This window comes from Wyeomyia smithii, chromosome 1, assembly GCF_029784165.1.
Source record: "Wyeomyia smithii strain HCP4-BCI-WySm-NY-G18 chromosome 1, ASM2978416v1, whole genome shotgun sequence".
In the NCBI taxonomy this organism is placed as follows: Eukaryota; Metazoa; Arthropoda; class Insecta; order Diptera; family Culicidae; genus Wyeomyia; species Wyeomyia smithii.
The window spans coordinates 53,921,456-53,946,356 of NC_073694.1; the positions used below are offsets into that span (position 1 = coordinate 53,921,456).

Here is a 24,901-nt window from a genome sequence, read left to right on the forward strand (position 1 = left end):
AATGAAAATTCCTGCACAGGTGAGTCCCCGGCTGGTCACCGGATAGCTGAAGGAAGGGGTGATGAATGAAACCTGAGCCCTCGAATGGCACCTGTTTCCCGGTTGCGCCAGTGGAGTGAATAATTTACTCCATTTCTAGTGACATGACGATCGTTATAAACATTCGAACACAGAGTGCTGAATCCATGCAATTGAAAAAGTCTTTTGTCAATCAGAGAAACCGTCTGCGTTTTAGTCGTTTATAATTATCAATCTTTGTGATTTTCTGTTGCCATTTTCCGCCACTGTTGGGTCAGACTACAGTCGGGGAATCTAACTAACTAACCATTAACTACCGGACCAGTGCCACTGGCTTTACTGACTCGTTCGCTGGAAGATGTGTCCGACCATCGACACTAAACTCAGTGTTACCATTTAGAGTATTTAAAACTCTACGTTAGTTTTTATTTTTTTTTTTACTGTAATAACATGAATGTTTAAAGAATTCTAATCATACGGGTTGGCCGTACCGAAACGAAAACAAAATAAGAAAAACAAAACATTCATTTTCACAGAAAAAAATTGAACTAATTATTATTAATCCGGTTTGCAGAGAAGCTTGCCATAGAGAAAATGTAAACAACTTTTTTAAAAAAAAAAAGTAGCAGCTTGTATCCAAGACACGACCGCATAACTGACGTAGAACTACGCACACTATTAACAAATACATTGTTGTAAGTGTTTCTTTAATGAGCATGAGAGCATGATTGACCGTCCGCGGTTGCTACTCCGTTATTGCCAGATCAGCTGTAATTACACAGAGAACCAATGGATGATGCTTGGGACTAACATTCATCCTCAATGTGTAAAAACTGGTGATCTTAATCTTTATGTGTACCGGGTTCATAATAACAAATATCGCGCCTTCAAATTCATAATAATCTCCGCAAAAAATATTTCGCAATTCGAACTCGTTCTGTTTGATATACCACCGAAAAAAAGGCACGCGAGAATACCGGACCTGCGACTAAATTAAGACAGACTAAAATATTCGAACATTCCCTGATCAAATCATCATGCAACTACCGAAGAGAATCTCCCATTGATGTATCTCAGCCGACTTCACAATGTTACGAGAGCTACGAAAGTTCTATCCACGTTAACGTCTCGACACTTCTATTGTTTCCTCGATGAGGTTATACCGAAAACTATATCGCGCTGATAATCTATCTGTAGAAAACACGAACTCATGGAAGGTATCTACGTGACATTCGGACATCTGTTTATGAAGTCATTATGCAACTACCGAAACGTATCCCCCATTGATTTATTTCAGCTGACTACACGATATTACGAAAGCTACTAGAGTTGAGTCCACGTTAACGCCTCGCCACTCCTATCGCTTCTTCGTGAAGTAACCCTCTTTATACCGAAAATTAAAACACGGTTATAACCAATCTGCAGAAAATGCGACCTCATGGAAGGTATCGACGCGAAGTCTCTAGATATGCTGGTTCACTATCCCATTGATCAAATGTGTCCTCTTATTGCTTATCACAATTTGTTACATTTATTTTACTATCATTGTTTACGTGTACACTAGACTGGGACACGGTTATATTGGAAAAAGCGATGGTGTTATTTTTTCGCTCCCATGCACTTTTCGTGTTTCTTATGGGTCCTATAACAACCGTGTAACTATTCAGATCGATCGGCGAGACCCCCGATTTGCGCTCGATTTTTAAAGCTTCCGTACGATTTTATATGGGAAAAAACACTTTTTCTATAAACATGTCCAGTTGGCTCCTAAAAATATGTATCATGTATTGATATTTTTTTAAGAGCCAACTTGACATCTCTAGAGAATAAAGCAGGTATTACACGAAGCAAATATTTGCTATTTTTGGTACGGATTTTATTTTGTGCGAATAAAAATCGTACCAAAAAAAGCAAATATTCGCTTCGTCTAATACCTGCTTAGGTATTGAAAAAGTGAATTTTCCCATATAAAGTCGTATGGAAACTTTGAAAATCGGGCGCAAATCGGGTGTTTCACCGATCGATCTGCAAAGTTACACAGTTGTTATGGGACCCATAAGGAACACGAAAAGTGCATGGGAGCTAACATTTATTTTTTGTCCCACCCTAGTGTACACACGCACATACACCCACATACATACGCACCTACAGCTTCACACGTACCAAAACACTTCTACAATCTCGCGCGTACACGCACTTTTGTTTCATTTAATCGTATTCAGTAAGAAAATCTTATATAATTACGTGGTTAATATAATAAGTAGGTCTGTTACTCTATGGATGTGTCACATTCACATACTTCGTCTACAAGCGCCTGTATTAGTTATCTAATGCATTGTATGAAAAACAGGGCCTCCATTTTGTCCACTTGTTTGCTCAATTGTAAAAGTTACGCGCTTAACATTCGAAAATGGATCAAGTTTTAGATGTACACGGTTCTTGTTTTTGGCTTATCACTATTCCCGGCGATGGGGATTGTTTATTTGGGGCAATTGTTAATTAGATTTTTGGAATTACACCTAAACATTCGCTATTCAAGCTGTATAGCCAGCTAGTAAGGGATGCCGCCGTGTCTGAAATTCGGATGAATCTACCCTACTATTATGACCACGTCGCCTCTTATGCGGAAGAGTTGGTATCCTCCGGAAACTCCACTGCGGAAAAGGTGGAACAATACCTCAATAAGCTGCAGACTACTGGATTTTGGAGAGGTGCCGAATCTATAAGCGCTCTGGCAAATTATTTTAAGGTGGTTTTCGTTGTACACCAGGACCATTCCAAGATCGAGTTTGCTCCGGCGATCTATGAAAATGGTTCGGTTCCTCGGCATATCGTGGGCACGGATCAGTCAAAAATCATTACCCTTGATTTTGCAAACGTTTCAATTACCCAACCTCTCTTCTGAAATGCAGGTGAAAGTATTTGGTAATGGACATACGGCACTCTTGCATTCGACAGCACATCAGTTGACGCACACTGTTCCTTCCGATCATACAATCCATCTTCTCCGTTGCTTAGTCGATGACGAGGTAGGAAATCAACCTCCATTATTCAAATAAGACGTTATAAAGAAAGCGGTGTTGCTACTCTTGTAGTGCTGGTGATCGCACTTAACATTACTATTTTCCAACATAGTTTGTGTCATAATAGTCTTCGTTACGACCCGTTTTAGGGAGCTTCGAGATTGACCATCCACATTCTTGAAGATTCCCATTCGTCAGGTTTCGTGTATGGACTTTTTGTGGCATATGGGCGGACCAACGAATAACAAAAAAGAGGGGAGGGCTTGCTATTTTGATTCGCTACGGACTCAATGCGACTCTACGGAAAAATACCTTCTCTGGGACCAACATTCATCATGCTGAAGTATTGTACCAGGTTATAGTTCACATTTATTATTATTTTATCTGGTTCTTAACTTATTTTCTTACAGTTTGCTACAGCTTTCCTTAAATTGGATATAATAAACGTACATGGACCCAGTCACGGTGCTGACAGATTCTTCAGCAAGCTTGGTAACATTGTTAGATATTTGAAAGACGCGGATCATCTTGTTCTAGTAGGCGATTTCAATAGCCTTTTGTCATGCCCGGGATTGGACTCATTTGAGGCTCAGCTTATAGGGAAATACGCCGGTCATGATCATTTCAATGAAAATGGTTTACAAATGAAATTGTTCCTTAGCATTCATGTGTTGGCTGTACGCTCTACGCAACCAAACTCTAATGGGAGCTTTAGGTGGACATGGTCTAATGGAACACGTCATAGCCAAGTGGATCATTTGCTTACGTCGCTACGATCTAAATTATTTCTCCGACGCTTACAATGCGTGTTGCCCAAGACTCTTCACTGATCACAAGTTGCTTCTGTGTAACGTTGTAGAGAGCCATCACATCACAACTACTGCTATTCGCTCGAATTCAGCAATGCCAAACACCTCCGTACGGTCACATTTTAAGGTAGATCCATCGCTTCTGCCGAGGCCAGACAAGCAAAAAAAAAGTTCCAGTCTGAACTGAGCACATGCTTTTCGACGTCCAGTCTATTCAGTCCATCAGCAATCGTAGAAGATACTTGGCAGTTTCTCAAGAAAAAGGTGCTCGAATCCACAAAGATTGTTCTTGAGAAGAAGTCGTCTGTTCCGTCTACCACGGCTTGCCGTAAAGCTTTTGCAGATGTAAAAAAAAATTTCATTCTGGGTGAACCGTTCTGTACACCCCAAATGGACTCGTAAGCTACGTGAGGCCCGGGAAAACCTGCGTAGATTCGCGACCATGAAAAAAATGAAATCGAGATTTTCTTCCGTAATCTTCGACAATATCCAACCGGAGAGCGAATAAATCGAACTTTTCAGTATCTGAGAAGATTCAGTAGAAAAAGAGATCCTCTAAACATATATCATTACCCTTGATTTTGCAAACGTTTCAATTACCCAACCTCTCTTCTGAAATGCAGGTGAAAGTATTTGGTAATGGACATACGGCACTCTTGCATTCGACAGCACATCAGTTGACGCACACTGTTCCTTCCGATCATACAATCCATCTTCTCCGTTGCTTAGTCGATGACGAGGTAGGAAATCAACCTCCATTATTCAAATAAGACGTTATGAAGAAAGCGGTGTTGCTACTCTTGTAGTGCTGGTGACCGCACTTAACATTACTATTTTCCAACATAGTTTGTGTCATAATAGTCTTCGGTACGACCCGTTTTAGGGAGCTTCGAGATTGACCATCCACATTCTTGAAGATTCCCATTCGTCAGGTTTCGTGTATGGACTTTTTGTGGCATATGGGCGTACCAACTAATAACAAAAAAGAGGGGAGGGCTTGCTATTTTGATTCGCCACGGACTCAATGCGACTCTACAGAAAAATACCTTCTCTGGGACCAACATTCAGCATGCTGAAGTATTGTACCAGGTTATATTTCACATTTATTATTATTTTATCTGGTTCTTAACTTATTTTCTTACAGTTTGCTACAGCTTTCCTAAAATTGGATATAATAAACGTACATGGACCCAGTCACGGTGCTGACAGATTCTTCAGCAAGCTTGCTAACATTGTTAGATATTTGAAAGACGCGGATAATCTTGTTCTAGTAGGCGATTTCAACAGCCTTTTGTCATGCCCGGGATTGGACTCATTTGAGGCTCAGCTTATAGGGAAATGCGCCGGTCATGATCATTTCAATGAAAATGGTTTACAAATGAAATTGTTCCTTAGCATTCATGTGTTGGCTGTACGCTCTACGCAACCAAACTCTAATGGGATCTAATGGGAGGTGGACATGGTCTAATGGAACACGTCATAGCCAAGTGGATCATTTGCTTACGTCGCTACGATCTAAATTATTTCTCCGACGCTTACAATGCGTGTTGCCCAAGACTCTTCACTGATCACAAGTTGCTTCTGTGTAACGTTGTAGAGAGCCATCATATCACAACTACTGCTATTCGCTCGAATTCAGCAATGCCAAACACCTCCGTACGGTCGCATTTTAAGGTAGATCCATCGCTTCTGCCGAGGCCAGACAAGCAAAAAAAAGTTCCAGTCTGAACTGAGCACATGCTTTTCGACGTCCAGTCTATTCAGTCCATCAGCAATCGTAGAAGATATTTGGCAGTTTCTCAAGAAAAAGGTGCTCGAATCCACAAAGATTGTTCTTGAGAAGAAGTCGTCTGTTTCGTCTACCACGGCTTGCCGTAAAGCTTTTGCAGATGTAAAAAAAATTTTCATTCTGGATGAACCGTTCTGTACACCCCAAATGGACTCATAAGCTACGTGAGGCCCGGGAAAACCTGCGTAGATTCGCGACCATGAAAAAAATGAAATCGAGATTTTCTTCCGTAATCTTCGACAATATCCAACCGGAGAGCGAATAAATCGAACTTTTCAGTATCTGAGAAGATTCAGTAGAAAAAGAGATCCTCTAAACATATATCCTCTAATATTCGTCTGGCCGATTGGGTTATGGATGACAGAGAACCTTTACTCATTCCTGAGCTACTCTTGGAGTCATCAGAACAAGCTTTACCATCACTTCCCACGCTGGGAGAAATAAAAGAAAGTGTAGCTGGCATGAAAAATGGAAAGACACCAGGTACTGAGTTCTTTAAGTATTGCGATAGCAACACTAATGACGAGCTACACTAGCTCTTGGTTAAGGTATGGGAAGAGAACCAAATTCCATCTGATTGGAAACAAGTCCTTGTTGTTCCAATTCCTAAAATAAAAAATCCCAACACTCATGGAACGCGACGAGAGACAGGACACAACACTTATTGTTCTTACAAAACATAAAAAAGGAATTTGATTTACCTTTTTAGTCGACCGGTTTCGGGCAGCGATCTTGCCCATCATAGTCATAGATCTGGTCGGACATCGTCCAGCTGATGGGCAAGATCGCTGCCCGAAACCGGTCGACTAAAAAGGTAAATCAAATTCCTTTTTTATGTTTTGTAAGAACAATAAGTGTTGTGTCCTGTCTCTCGTCGCGTTCCGTGAGCGTTATCGGGGTTCTTACGTTGGCACAAACCAATGAATATTGTGAAAAAATCCCAAATCAATAGATGATTATCGGAGGATATGCTTGAGTTCCACTGCATATAAAATATACGCTACCCGGACGAACACATTCGACTCGCATAGATTCTCTAGGATTCCTCACATTGGATTCGTGAGCGTCCTTGAAAAGCATTCCTTAAAAAAGAATCATCAGGAATGCCCTGTATATGGCTCTAGGATTCTTTAATAAGAATCGTGAGTGGGAATCCTCCGGATCGTGTTTTCGATTCCTTTCACGATTCCGTCACTGAGTCATAGGTATCCTGGGGATGGATTCTCTGCGTGTTAGTAAGGGTAGTTGGATATTAAAAAAGCTTCAAGGTCTGGTCCCTGCTATCGGCAGCCATCAAGCTGCTTTCATGCCTGAGAGATCAACGATCGATCATCTCTTCGTTTTAAGCGCATCCTCCAAGAGCGATGGAATGAAGGAAAATCGACGCTATTAATGCCCTAAGATATCGAGAAGGCTTTTGATTATGTCTCCTGGGAATCACTGTCGGCTATACGGAAGGGTAACAGTTTTCCTTTTGCCAATACATTATTTTATTTAATATTTTTCATTACTGTAGGTAAAGGGGCTTCAACACCGTTTATCAACCGGATATTGCAGTGTCTGGGGGGAGAAGAGCAGCGAGTCCTATGAAAGGGACAGCTGACCAAAGTATTTCGACGCCGTAAGGGGATCAAACAAGGCTGCCCGTTGTCTCCCTTTATTTTTAATTTGGTTATGGAGGCAGTGTTGGAATCTGTGGCAGATTAAGTATCCACTCTAAGGCTGAACCAAGACCTTAATATTACGCTTCCGATTGACTAAGGAAGATTTGGAGCTGATTCTTAGCAAAATAAGAGAGTATCTGTCGTATGTTGGACTCAATTTGAATGAAAACAAGTGCAAACTGCTGATCGATCGATTTATTGACCATTTTTACATAAAAAAGCTACATTTCAGGTTGCCAGTCTAGCAGCGATCATTTAGTGGAAAAACCGGAACCCACATTTCCACTAAATAATCGCCGCTGGACTAACAACCTGAAATATAGCATTTATTATGTAAAATAGATCAAACGAACCGTTTTGGCTCTAAAAATATTTGTTATCATCAATACCTTCCCAATATATCATTTTTAAATAGCTTCTCGAAAAAGAGTTGTGTTCCAAAAAATAAAACCAATAACACAAAAGGACATCTTTTGTCCATAGAAACATCTATGCAAAGTTTCAGCCAAATTAAAAATGGTCGATTAAATTGGCTGCCCTTTTTTTGTGGAATTGCTCTGTATAGAAACTTGGTGTAACTGTATGTCGAAAGTAGAATTGGAAATATGTATTGGTAAAAATAATTGCTGAGAAGTTTGTTTATAAACATAAATTCGGAACTATATGGTTGATGAAACTAGTGACCGTTTTGGCATTGGTACTCCATACCAGGTTTGGAGTTGACAGGAAACTTCCGAATAAGTTGAACCTCGATGAAGCAAGAGCCCCGTGAAAGCGGAGCAAATGCGCTAGCTTCCAGGTTGGAACTTTACCGATTTTCTTTAAATGATGAAGAGCAGGACAGTGTTCAGTGGAAGTCCCGTGAAGATGCGTAGTTCACTACAAGTTAAACAAAGTAGCATTTTGGTAAACGCTAGGTTGGGGTAGATAAACTGCTTAGCCTGTCTGCAATCCTGCACATGTTGCCAATGCATTGGGAGAACTCCATCCTGAGAAGACTGTGACAGACGTATCTCCCAATGCAGCTGTGGTCTTCTTACTCGAAAGCATTGCTTGAATTTAGCTCTTTTTAGTATTGTCGGCTCCTTTGTTTTATTGAGCCGTGTAAATGGATGCAAAGGACGTGTTATCGAAAGCTCCCTCAATATCAAGAAAAGCACAGACCGCTGTTTTTTATATTTCAGTATCTTCTCGATCTTCGTCACTAGGCAATGCAAAGCTGTTTCAGTAGATTTACCTTGTTGATAAGCATATTGATGCTTATGCAAGGTTAAGTCCTTCAGAAACATGCAGCGGATATAGTTCAAAGTTGTTTGTGAGAAGAGATGACGTCTGATTTATAAATCTGAAAGCTTTAGACAATGTTTTGTCTTTTTTGTCCGGCCTAGGTATGATTTCTCGTCCGCAATACAATTCAGAATGGCGTTACGAACAGTTTTTACCAGTTCCGGGTTAAGTAGGGAGGATCGATAGTCGATTCATGTGATTGACAAACTTGTGGGCTCCAGTATCTTCCTATAAATTTGTCGCAGTGCAGGGGGGGGGGGGGGCTCCGCGCATGCCAAGCCCCGGAGCTTTACTGCTCGGGCCCTTGACTGATACGATAGCCCAACGCAGGAAGGCCAAAGTACTGTGGATGGCGCCAGGTATTCCACAGGCTTCGTTAGCGACTGGGAGTTTGTTGAACCCCCGTCACTATTCATCTCTCGGCTTGGGTCGCACTCTTAAATTACTTAACGCTCATAAGGGGGAGGGGTGTTATCCTTGAGCGTTATGATTTGTTTCGTGGGGACGAGGAGGCAAGATCAGCGTTACGTAACAAAAAAATCACTGGAGAGACTCCAAAAACGAGCATTTTTATTATGCAAATTCTTCTGCGTTACTTTTTTATGAGGGGTTAGTTATTGGCGTTACCTTTCGTAACATATAAGGTGGTGGGAGTTCAAAAATTGAGTTTTTTGCGTTACGTATTTTAAGGACGCCGCCATAGGGGTTCAACCATTACCATAGGGTATAACCCAGGGGGGATTTTACGTAACAGCCATGGTTACCATCCTCTTCAGGGGCTTTGAACCTTCTGCTCCAGTTCTCAATAATTTAAGTTTATTCGTAGAGGTTAAATTAAAATCAAGAGAAACAGTACTTTAATTTGGGTTACAAAGAAAATTTATATCGATAAGCGGTAAACAGCAATTCAAAACTCGAAGAAATTATACTGCAACATATGTTAACGAACATCAGCGTAGCAAGTCCTGCAACCTTCTTTCCAGAACCACGCATGTTCATTGAACTTGATTCCCATAGTTTTCGTGTATAAAAGACAAACGTACGAAACACCGTTCCATTCAATAGTCTGAAATAGTGTATTTTCGAACGTTCCTTTACCGAAATAATTTCCGATATTTGACACCTTGTTTCCCATATGAAACAACGACAGCCAGCAAATAAGTCGGTAGTAGCAAAAAGAGTTGTGATAAAATTTTCTTTTCTTAGTTATCATGAGCGACAGATACAAAGCCACAGGTAACCAGGTTAAAAAGGCTAGGAAAGGACAAGGAGGAAAATCAGAAATAGAGAATTGTTTCTCTCCGGTTTTTCAGTAGGTTAAGCAACATACTGGGTTCCAGCCGGTTGATAATCCCACTGCACGTAGGAGAACTCAAGTATCGCAAGTCCTAGGCAAAGGTTTAATATGTCCTTTGCAGAAAAAGTTTGGTTTTGTATCTGAATGAATACTTTTTCCACTGGGATTCCAAAGTTGTGTTCATTTTCATTGCGAATCCTGTTGAAAAAACCAATTTATTATCAAAAAAAGATTGCACAAAAATTATTTGTTCATATTACAAAGATCCTCTTTCTTCACAAGCAAGTTCATAGAACAGGGTTATCCCTCATAACGTATTTCCTGTTGGCAACATGGCTAAAGCTGGCCACTGCCGTTTGACGCAATTGAGAAAAGCCATAATTCAAATTATCTGCCCCGAAATGGGTCATTCAATTTTCCCACAAAACTGTACCGCGTCAACCTGCTGTCGCGCATGTAAATTCCGTTCGGTAATCCAGTGCCAGTAGCGTAAGCCTCATTGACACCCCATACGGACGTGCTGCGGCGGCATCATCATCATCATCATGATCATAACCCCACCGGAGCTCAGCCAAACCGGACATGATGGGTATTGAGCGCGCGCGGTTAAAGCCTATTAGTTGAATTCGACTTCCATCAGCCATTTCCAGCTTCCAGCAGATCAGTTTTCATGAGGTCTTTTGCCGAAACCGCACCCGGTGTAGTGCTGTAGTGTAGTTACGCTAGATCATAAATCATTCATAAAAATCTCTGCTTCAACTTTCGCCAGGATTCCCCGCTTTCATGTTCAGCTCCCTAGAGTGATCAAAACGGCGAAAACTAGGTATTCAGAACAAATGAATTGAATTATAATCGGCCGGAATCTGCACTGCTGAAACTACCACCGGGCACGACGACGATAGCACCAAATCCCGCGTCGAGTGCACTTAAGGGGGCACGCCGTTGTCGGCTGCAATAAATGGCACGATTTATTTCAATTCACTCGTTTTGACAACTCGTGCAACCGAAATCGCGCCCGTTGACGACGTTCACGTAAGCAGAGGGGTCAGTCAGGGGCGGACTTTTAGAGGAAAACGGGTACAGTGGTCGTTTATGTTGTAATGAAAAAAAAATGGGATATTTCGATTGCAAATAGTAATTTAAAACAAGCTTTTCCTAGAAACTGTAGGAAACCTTGTTTTTTATATTTTTCTATACACTTGTTTTTTTTTACATTGATTGACTGTGCTACTCTGAATTCCTTACCAGTGATCATGACGCTGATTTTGGTACCAGATCAAACAGTGTTTTAGCCTAGGCGAGGAGAAGTAAAATATTTCGGTTTTAGTGATGCTCACGAATCACATTGATTTTTATCTTTTTTGTATATTTCTTTCTTTTGTGGAATTACCGCTGAATAGAAAAGATTCCAAGAAGCGTTTTTGACAGATCTAACATTTTCTACAAACTCAAATTTCCTAGCAAATATTTTCGAGTATCACTAAGTTTGCAATAGTTGCAAGCAACTTAACGGAGAAGGGGGGGGGGGGGCATCCATATCATAGCTGTATCAGTGTCAACCCCAAGCGGCGCTGATAAACGACGAGCGATAACTAACTGTGACATATCTGCTAGGTTAGCTTTGCTCCAACATTTCTATTTCTGCTATTCAAAACTTGCCGCCGGATCGTTCGATCTGGTTTCGCCTGGTGTGTGTTGGTCGGGGGGAGATGAGATGATGCTCCAGTAGTCAATTGTGAACTTCCGCTATAAACATTAATATGCGGTATGCTTTCGGGCCCCCCTTTTTAGTGTGGTGCATGTGAAATTGAAGTAATAATCCATCCGCAAGCAGCGCCGGCCGGTTCGGGTCGGATGTCTTTATGTTTATTTTCATTACTAACCATAAATCTGCAGGACGTTAAAACGAATCTAAAATACACCAACCTTGCCATTATTAGCCCATTCTCTGACTGTTGTTTCTATTTCCTATCTTTCAGCACACATTCGCAACCAAAAACCCACAAATGATTTCGAACTGAATCAGAGAGAGCCCCCCATCGGAACCGCTATTCATGCTTCCCAGATGAAGAAATCAAAGCAAAAACGGCTAAAACATGAACAATTCTATCCACCAATCGACGCATCCTCCTCGGCTCCGCACACTGCGTCCATACCCAGCTGCTGTCGCCAGTTGGCCGCATCATGTCCAGATTGCTACTCCCCATATTTGGCCGGCCCGTCACGGAGCGATCCCCACTGGAACAGCAACCGCTACTCACAGCAGCAGCAACAGCAAACCTATCAGAACGCTTCCCACCAGCACGATTTCCTCCGCCCGATCACAGTGGCTGAGACGACAAGTGCTTCCTCTTCCGCCGCGATCATCTCGAAGCCTACCAACATTGTCGCCACGATGGAACTGTTCGAACCACAACCTTCAACGTCCTCCCAGCAACAACGTTATTATCCCCATCAAGATTACTCATACGCTTACTATGAACCGGGAGTTGCGTTGCGCCATTCCAACGTTCCGTCCTACATCTTCGATCCTGGCAGAAGCGGTGGACCATCCTCACCTGGACCTTCTTCCTCACAGGCAACGCCTATAACTGCCGGATCCAAATCGATGCGATCTCTAGTGGCGCTTGGAGGCAGCGGTCAGCGCAATCGTTTATATTCTTCTAGAAGATCGGGAGGTGGAAGTGGGCGCTATCCAGGCTCTCCCTGTGAAAATATTTACGAGGAAATCATTCATGAAGAGAATGAACGGGCCGAAAGTATGCTACCGGGTACTCCCAGTGGGCGTCTTTCAATGCTGTCTCTGCAGCATAGCGTTATTGTTGAGGAAGAGCTCCGACAGGTGCAAAATTGTCATCGCAAAGTTCTGGGCGAATTGAATTTATCCGTCGAGGCAATGCTAATGGCGGACAGTGGAAGTGGTCAAGCGGAAGATAAGAGTGATTATCGTAGAGAAGCAAAATATTTCCGTAGGAAATCGTCCTTCGGAGCAGGCGGGCAAAGCACGGATTTAGATAGTGGATTTTCCGGTAGTAGTGGTAGCACCAGCTACATCGGAAATTTACGGGCTCTGAAAACCGAGGCGAAAATGTTATCACTTCAGCAGCAAAGTTATCATCAGTCGATGATTTTGTTCGACCGAATCGGTCAGGAAGACACCCGTAGTGTTATCAGTTCTAATTCGGCGGATCGCGCCAGGGGTGGATCGATAAAGGCAATCTGCAAGGGTAAAAATTTAAGCAAATTGTTCAGCGGAAGCACACGATCGTTACGTAAAATGCTCGAATTGGGGGAAACGTCCCGGCCCAAGGGAACTCTTTCGACGCCTAATTCGCCTACATTTGTCAAATCGAACAAGGTCGGTTTCTGGTCCGGAAAAAGCTGGGCCAAGCGGCTCTCGGCAAGCGGAGCTTTACACAGCAGTTTCGATGAAGGTAAGTGAGTGTCTGTGTTAGTTAAGTATAGTCGAATCGGACGATTTGTCGCCGTCGAGTGAAAAAAAGGGAAAAAAGGACAGCGCGCTCTGACTGGGGCTGCTCAATTGTTTTGTGTAGTATGCGATCTAATTTTAACACCATTTGAGCGCTAAGTAGGAAGTGTCCGATTTGTGGCCACGACGTACCCATCAGGCGGCATCTGCACTCTATCTGCGAACGAAGCTAACATTTGGTGCTCTTGTATATTAGTGTGCACCTTGGTTGGTGTCAGTATGGAAACCGTTTATTTTTCTATGGTTCTATTTGAAGTAGACTATAAATTTGTAACGATTCTAAACTTTATGTTCCTTAAAAAATCTCCCCAATTTGGTTTAACAAAAAAAAAAAATCTAGTAATGTATCATGTACGCTAACGTCATTACGTTGCGCGCAGGCCTTAGACGCGCCTATGCTTTTGCACTGGGTTGTATGTGACTTTTTTTGTGGCTCCATTTCTATTTCGAACCCACTATTTTGTTATTTTTCGGTCATAGAAAAATGGCGTCTTTTCATAGGCCTGGTTGCGCGCCAATGTTTCCAGCTTTCAAAAGTGAAATATAGATGACACTTTCAGTGCGCTGCCGATGAACTTATGTATGTGATGGCTGAATGAACCAAGATCATTGAACTGTAATTCTCTCATTCGTAGAGCATATATGCGCGGGAGTCTCCGACTCCTCTAGTTGCAACACGCGGCTGTTTCTCGAGCATTAAAGGTAGGGTGCAAATATTGGTGCTGCATTTCGGCATTAAAAAATTATAAATAGGCGCATCAGTACCGAAGGAATGAAATGCAACCAAGTCAAATGTAGTGTATGTTAACTTTATGGATTTATATCACAAGTAAATTTTATAAAGTTATTCAGCCTATGGATAACAACAAAAAAGAAACTGTTAAAATGGCCAAAAATGAGGGAATGTCAGGGGTTTCATTTTTTGAATCAGAGAAATTTTTTCAACCAAAACACGATTTTTTATTTAAACGGTTATTAAGCGCTGGCTTTGATTACAATTTACTAGCGGCAGAAAAAAATTTGTAATATGTTTAAAATGACGTTAGGCTTCACATTGTATGTGAATGTAGAGCAATGTGGGACAAAAAATCAACAGAATTGTGGCATTTTAGCATTTAGAATACTTATCGTTTTATAACGTATGATTTAATTGAATTTACAAATTCAATACAAACTTTGAAGAAGCAAAATACAGGTTATTTGTCTCTCTGACGTTCATACAGAACGTTTGAAGTTGCAACTTAAGAATTATTTCAAGAAAATAATGAACGAAAATAAATATTTTTATCTGACATGTCATTCTATATCAGACAAACGGTTGATTTGATTGGAATATTGTCTTCGGAAAGGCTGTAGAAAATAAAAATGCGGTTCAATAAAAATATACACTGTGAAAAAGTTTTTTCTTGTGAGCAAGATCGCGCGAAACGACCTATGTTCGAATATCGACCATTTTTGATTTGAATAAAACTTTGCACACGTATTTGGCTAAGCAAATTGAGCATTTTTCACAGGTGGAGAGATTTTTTACACCCATGAGTTACATTCTAAAAGGGCGTATGCCTTTTGGTATAGGTTTTATTCGAAGCATTGCAGCCCAGAAACCGTTGGTTGTATAGAAAAACTGTCTGAGAATGAGTTGAAGGGAATTAAAAATGCACCATGAAAAAAATATACACTGTACAAAAAAAAATTGTTTTTGACCAAAAAAAATTAAAAATAAACATTAAATATCAATTTAAAAAAAAAGAGTTGTAATTTTTTTTTATTTTTTTTTTAAAGAAACTTGACGTTAATACGCAACTTTTGAAAAAACGTCCAGGATGGAGAAATGAAAAATAATTTTTTTATTGTAGATTAATTTTTTTTATGAAAATTTTAATTTAAACATTTTTCTTAATATTTGTGTTCTGATGATTGTAAAAGATGCAGAGAGTCATTTTGAATCAAAAAGCTCTTGGTAGTAAACATTCTTAAGGCATCGGTTTTCGAGTTATTTTAAATTTAAGCTCAATAAATTATTAATATTTCGGAAAATACACGTTTTTTTTTAATTTGGCCATGGTTCTCCAGCAAAAACCGTACGTTCATTGAAATGCTTGATCAAAAATATACAATTCATTCTTTGACAACAAAACTATTGGATAAATAACTCAAGCGCTAAACCTTAGCCTACCTACACGTTCCCCCTTGCCGAATATTTTATAAAAAAATATGTTTGTCGTGCAACACTACCTACCTGTTTACTAATAATAACTGTTTGTAAAGTACGCAACCAATAACTACTGGGTTACCTATAATATCTGTTTTCGTATATAAATACGATTGCACTACTCCAGATGTGTTAGTAACAGTTTGCATTTTGTGAAGATGAATAAAGTGAAAATTTAATACACCAAGCCCAAATGCTGTAAACCCTTTCCTGATCATCGGTGCTCATCAAGCTTACGCAAATAAAACGAAAACGTTATTGCCAAATTAAAAATATTGAACAGTGAAGCTCATTTTAATACGTCTTTATCAATTTGTGATTCGTGTAGTTATTGGAATGATAGTCAAGCCACCATTCATCCCTTCGTTGTTTACTATTCAGAATCTGGAACACTTAAGAATATCAGCTTCATTATAATATCAGAAGTACTCCATCATGATACTGTTGCGGTTCAGGTGTTCATTGCCAAATTAATGAGTTTTTTGAAAACAACAATAGAGTTGAAAAAAGCAATATTAATGTCTGATGGAGCTGCCTCACAATATAAAAATAGAAAAAACTTTGCAAGTCTTTGCAAGTTCGAAACAAAATATAACGTCGATGCAGAGTGGCATTTTTTTGCGACTTCTCATGGTAAAGGCCCATGCGATGCAATTGGTGGCATTTTAAAACGAATGGCAGGAAATGCAAGTTTAGCTAAAGAACATGAACATCCCATTACAAGCGCAAAAGAATTGTATGATTGATCTAATCAGAAGAGTAATAAAAATTCATCAAACATGTCATTTAGTTGGGTATCATATGAAGAATATGAACAAGGGGTAACAGAATGGAGCAATATTTTCAAAAAATCTAAAATAATAGCTGGCACACAAAAGTATCACTCGTTTGTTCCGATTTCAGAAAATAAGATACAAACGAAGCTGTTTTCAAAAGATGACGAATCATTTACTTATGATGTATATAAAATATAAGGTGAAACTAGTTCTGTAAAGTATCTATGTCATAAAAAAATATGTTCCTAAGATAATAAAACTCGAAAATAAATATTTGATTCTTATATATATTTATATCACTTAGAACATTTAACACTTTTCTTGAGAACCGTTCGCCCAATCGTTTTGTTGTCAAAGAATGAATTGTATATTTTTGATCAAGCGTTCCAATGAACGTATGGTTTTTGCTGGAGAACCATGGACAAATTAAGAAAAACGTGTATTTTTCTAAATAATTATAATCTTTCGAGCTTAAATTAGAAATAACTCGAAAACCGATGCCTTTAGAATGTTTACTACCAAGAGCGTTTTGTTTCAAAATGACTTTCTGCATCTTTTAAAATTATCAGAATACAAATATTTTGAAAAATGTTTCAATTAGAATTTTCATAAAAAAATAAATCTACCATAAAAAAAATTATTTTTCATTTCTCCATCCTGGTCTTTTTTTTAAAAGTTGCGTATTAACGTCAAGTTTCTTTAAAAAAAATTAAAAAAAATTCAACTCTTTTTTTTTTTTAAATTGAAATTTAATGTTTATTTTTAATTTTTTTTGGTCAAAAACATTTTTTTTGTACAGTGTATATTTTTTTATGGTGCATTTTTAATTCCCTACAACTCATTCTCAGACAGTTTTTCTATACAACCAACGGTTTCTGGGCTACAATGCTTCGAATAAAACCTATGCCAAAAGGCATACGCCCTGTAAGAATGTAACTCATGAGTGTAAAAAATCTCTCCACCTGTGAAAAATGCTCAGTTTGCTAAGCCTAATACGTGTGCAAAGTTTCATTCAAATCAAAAATGGTCGATTAAATTTTCGCGTATTTCCAGGCGATTTGAAATGATTTTGCCCTTGTGTCAAATTTTACAAATGTTACAGAAAATAATAAAAAGTACCTATTCAAAAAATCTAATTTTTCACACATTGAAGTTTACAATATTTACTGTTATTCGTCAAAATTTTGTAATCCATCTAAACATATAGAAATGCAGTTCAGTCTGTCTGATCCATATAGGCTCTGAAACTAATGCACCGATAGGCGTGAAATTTTATATAAAGAGGGCCCGTAGGCCAGGAAAGGTTACTAAGATAAGTCGAGACCCCTCCCTCTTCTGTAAGGGATCCCATACAAATAAAACACAAATTTCTGCACATCTCGAAAACTAACCAAGTAAATGGAACCAAATTTGGCATGTGGATGGTTTTAGGGGTAACAAATATGTCCATGTAGATTCGACTCCCCTCCCTCTTCTGAAAGGGGGGGTTGCATACAAATGAAACACAAATTTCTGCACATCTCGAGAACCAATCAAGCAAATACAACCAAATTTGGCAGGTAAATGTTTTCAGAGGTAACAAATGTATCCATAATGTTTTGACACCCCTAATTCTCCTGGAAGGGAGGAGTTCCATACAAATGAAACACAAATATCTGCACATCTCGAGAACTAACCAAGTAAATGGAATCAAATTTGGCTGGCGAAGGTTTTTGGGGGTAACAAATATGTCCATAATAGTTTGACACCTTTCCCTCTTTTGGAAGGGATGGGTTTCCAGCATTAGAAACACAATTTTTTGCACATCTCGAGAAATAATCAAATAAATGGAACCAAATTGGATATGTTGCGGTTTTTGAGAGCAAAAAAAATTCCATGGTGGTTTGACTCCCCTCTCTCTTCTGGAAGCGAGGGTTCATACAAATGAAACCCAAATTTCTTCACAACTAAAGAACTCATCAAGTTAATTGAACCGAATTTCGCATATGGAGGCTTTTGGGTGCGAAAAATATTTTCATGGTGATGGTTTTCATGGTGATTTGACACTCCTCCGTACTCTGGAGGGAAAGGGAGGTCTCCCATACAAATTAAACAGATATTTTAACCAAGTTTTCCAGTTACCGGGTCGATGCACAGGAGCCAATACTCGACTGCAGGGGCCATTTTCAAATTTAAGGTGGAAACTTCCGGATTCTAATATGGGTGTTTCCGGGACCAAAATGACGACCAGAGGCCGGAAAATGTCTTCAAATGCCATTTTGAAATCCAATCGTGCATTTGAAGATTATAAACACATCGCAAGGGATCAGTGAATTTGGAATGTTCGAAATTATTTAATTAAACACAAAAGTGAGCGGGACGAAGTTTACCGGGTCAGCTAGTAGTAAAATGAAAACTTATCTATCTAGAAAAGATGTAGTTAGTATTTTTGTCGTTCCAGAAAAAATAAACACCACAAGAAAAAAAAATTCTCTTGAGAAAAAGTTGAGACGATGAATATAAATTGAATATCTCAAAATGTTCTCTTTTTCTTTTTACACAGTAATGCGAGTAAAAATCTACATTTTTCAAGAGTACAATCACAAAAAAATCCAGAAAATCTGTCCTTGTTAGAAACGTTACATTAATGCGCCATCATGTGACTTTTTTCCTAGTAACTAATTTTTTGTAGAAAAGGGGTTTTGTCTTTGCTCATAGCACCAGTAGCATTACTAACGGTTTTGTCTTAGCCAATGAGTGTGCGCGCTTGCTTGTAACCCAGCGGCATTACTGCCTACTAAACAAAATTCCAAAACAATCATCATTTTTCTGGACGAAAAAATTGTCATCAGTCGCACGTCTATTTGTCTGTGGTGCGATAGTTAGCATTACAAAATCACAATTTTCCGCATTTTGGTGGACGCTTATCCAATTTTCTAAACAACAATCGGTAAACAAATTAAAGAATGAAAGAAAATCGTTAAAAACTAACTGAGTTATTACTATTTGGAATTGGACAATTTTCGTTACGCTCTGGATGTTTTCGGTAATTCAATTTGAACCCTTTCCAAGAATATTACCGGAAAGATGGAATTCTGCGTAAAAAAAAAATATAATAAATTTCAGTATAGGCTTATGAGAAGGGAGCACAGAGATTTTGTTTTTCTCAACTTTAATCTACAAATTATTTAAAATCTCTCACTTCGAGCTATAATTCAGTTTATATTTTAGAGTGTAACGGATAGTTGAAGTTTGAACTCTGATTTCTTAAAGAAAAATGTCTGTAATAACCTAACCGACTTTCGTAGTAGTGTACCTCACTACCTCCACCGTTTGCAAGTATGAATGCAGTTGCGTAATTTTCCAAAGATTGTTAGTTGTTTTGTGCAGTAGGCACTAAACAATTTTACATATTTGCTTGAGCTTGAGCTTGATAGACCGCACATTTTGTTACAAAATAGTAGTTGCGTTGTGTGATGGATCTGAGCAAGTGAAGTTTCACAAAGAATCACCGTAAGATAGTTGATTTGAGATTAATTTACCATCTTCAATGTACACCAATTCAGTAGCTCCCGCTTGTGTATTAGAGATGGTCGGGTTTGATGTTTTTCAAACCCGTACCCGACCCGAACCAGAATTTTTTTTTCGGTCAAAACCCGGACCCGACCCGAACCCGAAATTTTTTTATTCGTTCAAACCCGAACCCGAAAATTTTATTTCATTGAAACCTGAACCCGAGATTTCATAGATTTCATAGTCGTGTTTCGGGTTTTCATACTTAAACCCGACCTGAACCCGACATTTTCAAACCCGAACCCGACCCGAACCCGAAAATATTTTTCTCACAAAACCCGAACCCGACCTGTACCCGACACTTTTAAAAATTTTCAAACCCGAACCCGTCGGGTACGGGTCGGGTTCGGGTTTCGGGTTTGAAAACACCCGAAACTATTGTGTATATAGATGCGCCGGTCCTTACAGTCGAATTCGAGAAGGAAGAAAGGAAGTGTTACAATCGTTGTTGCTAGAAACCAAGTTTACCGTTGGATTACTTCTTCTGACTGTTTCGGAAAGGTAGGATACTTTTTCCATCGTGGTAATTGATGGTTTTTCATACCCCTATACTTTCCTCTACGCTTTATCTCTACTTGTCTTTTTCACCGAGCCTCGTAGGGTACTTCAGCAAGGTATCGGCAAATGTACTTGCTTAGAGAGGTGTGTATCCATTTAACTGAGTGTCGGATCTGACCTTTTTATGGGTCAAAGTGGTGAATGGGAAGAAGCCTGAGAATAAACGGAACGGTCTGATTCTACTAAGCTTAGAACTCATAAGTCATGAACAATCGCTTGTCTAAGGGTACTTTGGAACCTCGAGGCTACGAGCTCCCCTACTAGCCGTTCGTCAGAAATTCAATCAGTTTGAGCGCAGCGTAGCGTAAGCACGCTGTATTTAATAGATTGCAGTCTAATGACTATCACTTCCGCTCAGATTGCTTGAGGAACAATGTTTGGGAGTAACATCTGAACCAATCTAAGCTAAAGTAGGCTTGACAGTCATCATTAGTGGCCACGCATATCTCTATCGAGGCTTGGGGATTTAGATAGGATTCGCATCAAGCAAACGATTGTTGAGTCCATTTAGCGTTACCCAAGCTACACCACGATAAGGCGGACTCCGATCAGTTTGAGGTTAATAACTCTACACAAAAAAAAATCTTTACAAACTTTTTCAAGCTTCAGAATTTAAAGAACAGTATTATGATCTAATTTATTTTTCGTTCATTAAATTGGTTTGTATCTTGAACATACATTTCATTGAACTATAAAAGTGCATCATTTTACTCAAAATAACATAGATTTCATTTGATATCAACACAAAATATTCAATTTTTATCATTTCGCATAATTCACGGTGAAATTTTTCGACCGTGATAAAATCAAAAAAGTTATACTTTTCCTAGACAGGAAGTCAATATGATAATCCAAAATCGATGTAAGGATAAGATGATTTCACCATTTGGGTATTTGTCAAACAGAACCAGTGAAATTTTGAAATAAAATTTGGAAATAATACTGTGAAATTTACTAGAACTGCAATCTGATGCAAAATTCAGTTGAAATTATAATGCAAAAGATTAGGACGATTATTAACTATAACTAAAAACAAATTATTATAACTATAAATAAGGCCACTACCTTAAATTTTGATAAATTCACTTAACGAAATTTTGATAAATCCACTTTGCCATGTTAGCGAATTTTATATTCTGTATTTCATATGCAACAACCTCATATATCGGCTCGCCCTGTATTGGCCACTTCACCCCTCATGCAACAATCAACTTGTTGCATCGTCTGTCGCATGATCTGTGCCTTCTCACTTTTGCTCTCTCTCTCGTATTTTCTCTCCCACTTTGCTATGATAGCGCGTGTTCACGGAGATGAACAGACTTCACTGCACTGCAAATTCGAATGAATGTTATGCCACAATCGCCTGTGTGGTATGAGTTTGGCTCATGATAGGATCGACCGCCTAATCTTCACCCAAACTCCCGTCTCACACGTGGAGGATCCTCGTGGTCGCTGCGTATCTGCCCAGGTTGAAATTGTGTGTGTGTTTAAAAATGTGTGGAAAAAAAGAGAGAAAAAACATAAGGCGGGTGTCGTCAGTTCCCCCTGTGGCACCACAACAGGGGACACCTTGAATACTTCCGTTGCGCCCGGTTAGTTAGTTATGCAGGCAGGACAGGCAACGTCGACGGCAAGTTCCATTGAAAGAAGAAAAAAATAGCCTAAATAAGTACAGAGTGAGCGAGAGCTCGCTGCAGCTACTTTGTATCCACCGTTCGTCCGCGTGCGGCATTCCTGGAGTCGAGTCGAGCAGTAGCGGTTTACAGCAGCTGTGTTTTACACGGTGTCCCGATCGACGGACCAATATAGTGCGCTCGGCGTCCGAACCCGGGTCGTCGTCGTCGTCATTTCTGATCGTTGTCTCGTGCGGTTCGGTTCAGTCGGCTCAACAGTGCGCGTCGTCCGTCCCGTGTTGTGGCGAGCGAGCGAACGCGCGTGTGTGTACGCGCAAGTTTTTTCTTTGTTATCCGTGGCCGTGCGGACGCTCTCAAGAATCAGTACAACAACCAGAAATTGTGCGAACTGCGGAGAAGAAGGACTGTGACAAAATTGTGCGGCCCTACAGGTGCAACTGCAGTGACAGGATTCGCAACGCTAGTTAGTGTTTGTGTAAATCGCAGCAGGTTTTTTTTTCGGAACTCCAGGAAACTTTCGAGACTCATTCCAAGAAGTCAATGACTACTTCAATCATGTGTTACTGCTGCTAATCGGTACAGACAGTTTGTGCGAGCAACACTTTCATTAGAATCACAATAGAAGAGAGAAAAATTAACCTCTGCCTAAAGTGTTATTCACCGAATGGAGTGCGAAACAGCAACAACAGTAACGAAAGGGGAGCGCGCAGCAACACGACCGGATATGGTTGATAGTAAAGTTCGTATGTTGATGATGGTGTTGGTACTAGTTTAGTGTCTGTTTCTGCTCGGCGTTCCCCGAGAGGAAATGCCTAAATGAAATGTAATCGTTCCACAACGGTTCGCAATGGCTCTAAACCGTGGAGCAGCATAAAACCTGGTGTGTAAATTGAGCGAAAAAAAATAGAAATATTCACAGCGATTCGCTTTCAGTTGATCAGTTATTCTGGTGCGGTGTGTGCGTTTAGTTGGGCCCGCGGAGCTTATCGCGAATGACATCATACTTGGAAACCACTAGCCAAGTTTAGAGTGATACCTTTAATTGGAATCGTGTTAATGGCGCTGAACAAGTGGGTGATTAGTTAGTGACTCGACCGTCTAGTTCGCAAGTACTTAAAGGTGAACTTGTACTTACTATTTGCAAGTTCTGATGGAAATGAATGAAGTAGAAAAGGGTTCGCTTGTTGCAGGATTCAGAGCCGCGCTCGTGTTGCGAATATTCGAATTTTATTAGTTGTAGATAGTACCCTAGAGTAAAAAATAAATTCGCGTGCCTCATCATGATGGATCGCAAGAAGAAACATCACAAAAGAAAGCACAGCAAAGCAGGCCAAAGTGTTGGTAGTGGAGGAAGCAGCAGTGCAAGTGGAAACGGTGCTACGAAGAACGTCACCGCAAACAATAACAGAAGCAACAACAATGATGGAAACCAGCAACCGAAGAATGCGATTAATATAAATAACAACAACAGTAAAAATGGCAACCGTGGCGGTGGGAATAAGGCAAAGACGGCGGCGGCGGTGGCGATGGTTGCGACAACGCAGCCAGCAGCAGCAACTACCACGACGACGACGACGACGACGATTTCCCGTAATGGTAGCAACAAGTCGGTGCTACCATCGCCGCCACCGTCTCCGACTGCCGCAGGGAGGAACAACAATGGCGATGGAAATGGCGGAGTTGTGCTGATTAAGTGTAAGTTGGGATTTGTTCTGGGTTGGGAAATTCGCGTGAGATAATTGGAATTTTGAATACCTTTACCAACAAACTTATTATATTTGAAACATCACAGTTAAGGGCTATAAATGTTTCGCTATTTGTAATCTATTGAATTCAATGATTTCAACAATCTAACATTGCAGCTGGTGCTTCGTTGTCGATATAAAAATAGAACGAAGAAGTTCGATCAATCTTTTCTCGCCGAATATCGGGAAAGAATTGGGTAATACGTGATTCTTTGTAATTTTCCACACCAGTTCACCATCAGTTTCCGTTTTGATGTTATGACTTCAATTTAATGAAAACGAACTACGGGGTATTTGTTTTTATTTTGATTTCATGGTTGATGTTTTAGTTTGTCATTTGATTGTGCTTTTGATTGACCTTTGATTAATTTTTTAACTTTTCATTAAGTTTGACATTTCGCACTTCTCTATTTACTTTAATTTTCGTCCATTTTTTACTATTTATTATATATGTTCTTATTTTCTTATCTCTTAATCGCTTAAAATTCTTTATTTTTCGTTTGTGGTTAAGGTTTTCTCATTACAATTGGGATTTAATTTCATTTCATTATTTTTGAGCTTATATATCTAGTCTAAGCTTGTCTCTTTCTTTTACGCAGAATGTTTCTAGAACTTGGGTCTGTATAGCTATATATTTCTCTCAATTTTTTTTTTTTACTCTGCAAATTGTTTCCCATAGTTTTGAATTACGTTCTGCGCGTTGAGTTATCTCATGAATTTGCAAATATTTCGCCATAATTTTCTCATTTTACCTCTATTTTCGATTGGGTCTTTTGTGGTTCTTGTAAATTTTGTATTTTTGCTTATTTTTTCATTTTATAACGAATACAATTCGACTGTGCAGAACTGATATGAAGTCGATTCAATCAATCAGCATGAACAGAATTTCGTCGTCTCCCAGCTGCTCAGTTCCAACATGATGCAACACGCAACAGCGAGCAAACGAAATCGCTTGATGGTTACAAACCGCAACACGATACGGGTTAAAATAGTTGCGTGTGGGAGAGCACCATCGGTGTTTGTTCGCTGTGTACAAAAATCAATAAA

General features: G+C 39.6%; 1 protein-coding gene across 2 annotated transcripts in view; it reads left to right on the forward strand.

Annotated features, from left to right (window-relative positions):
* LOC129733952 (uncharacterized) overlaps window positions 1-24,901 on the forward strand; it is a 160,506-nt gene that overhangs the window by 2,780 nt on the left and 132,825 nt on the right. Inside the window, exon 2 of one of the 2 annotated variants that reach the window (XM_055695593.1) lies at window positions 11,867-13,321. In XM_055695593.1, coding sequence (XP_055551568.1) covers window positions 11,953-13,321 — 1,369 coding nt within the window. In that variant the 5' untranslated portion in view covers window positions 11,867-11,952. Of the gene's footprint in view, window positions 1-11,866; window positions 13,322-22,288; window positions 23,805-24,901 lie in introns of those variants that run through there. The other variant, XM_055695602.1, reaches the window with a different exon arrangement.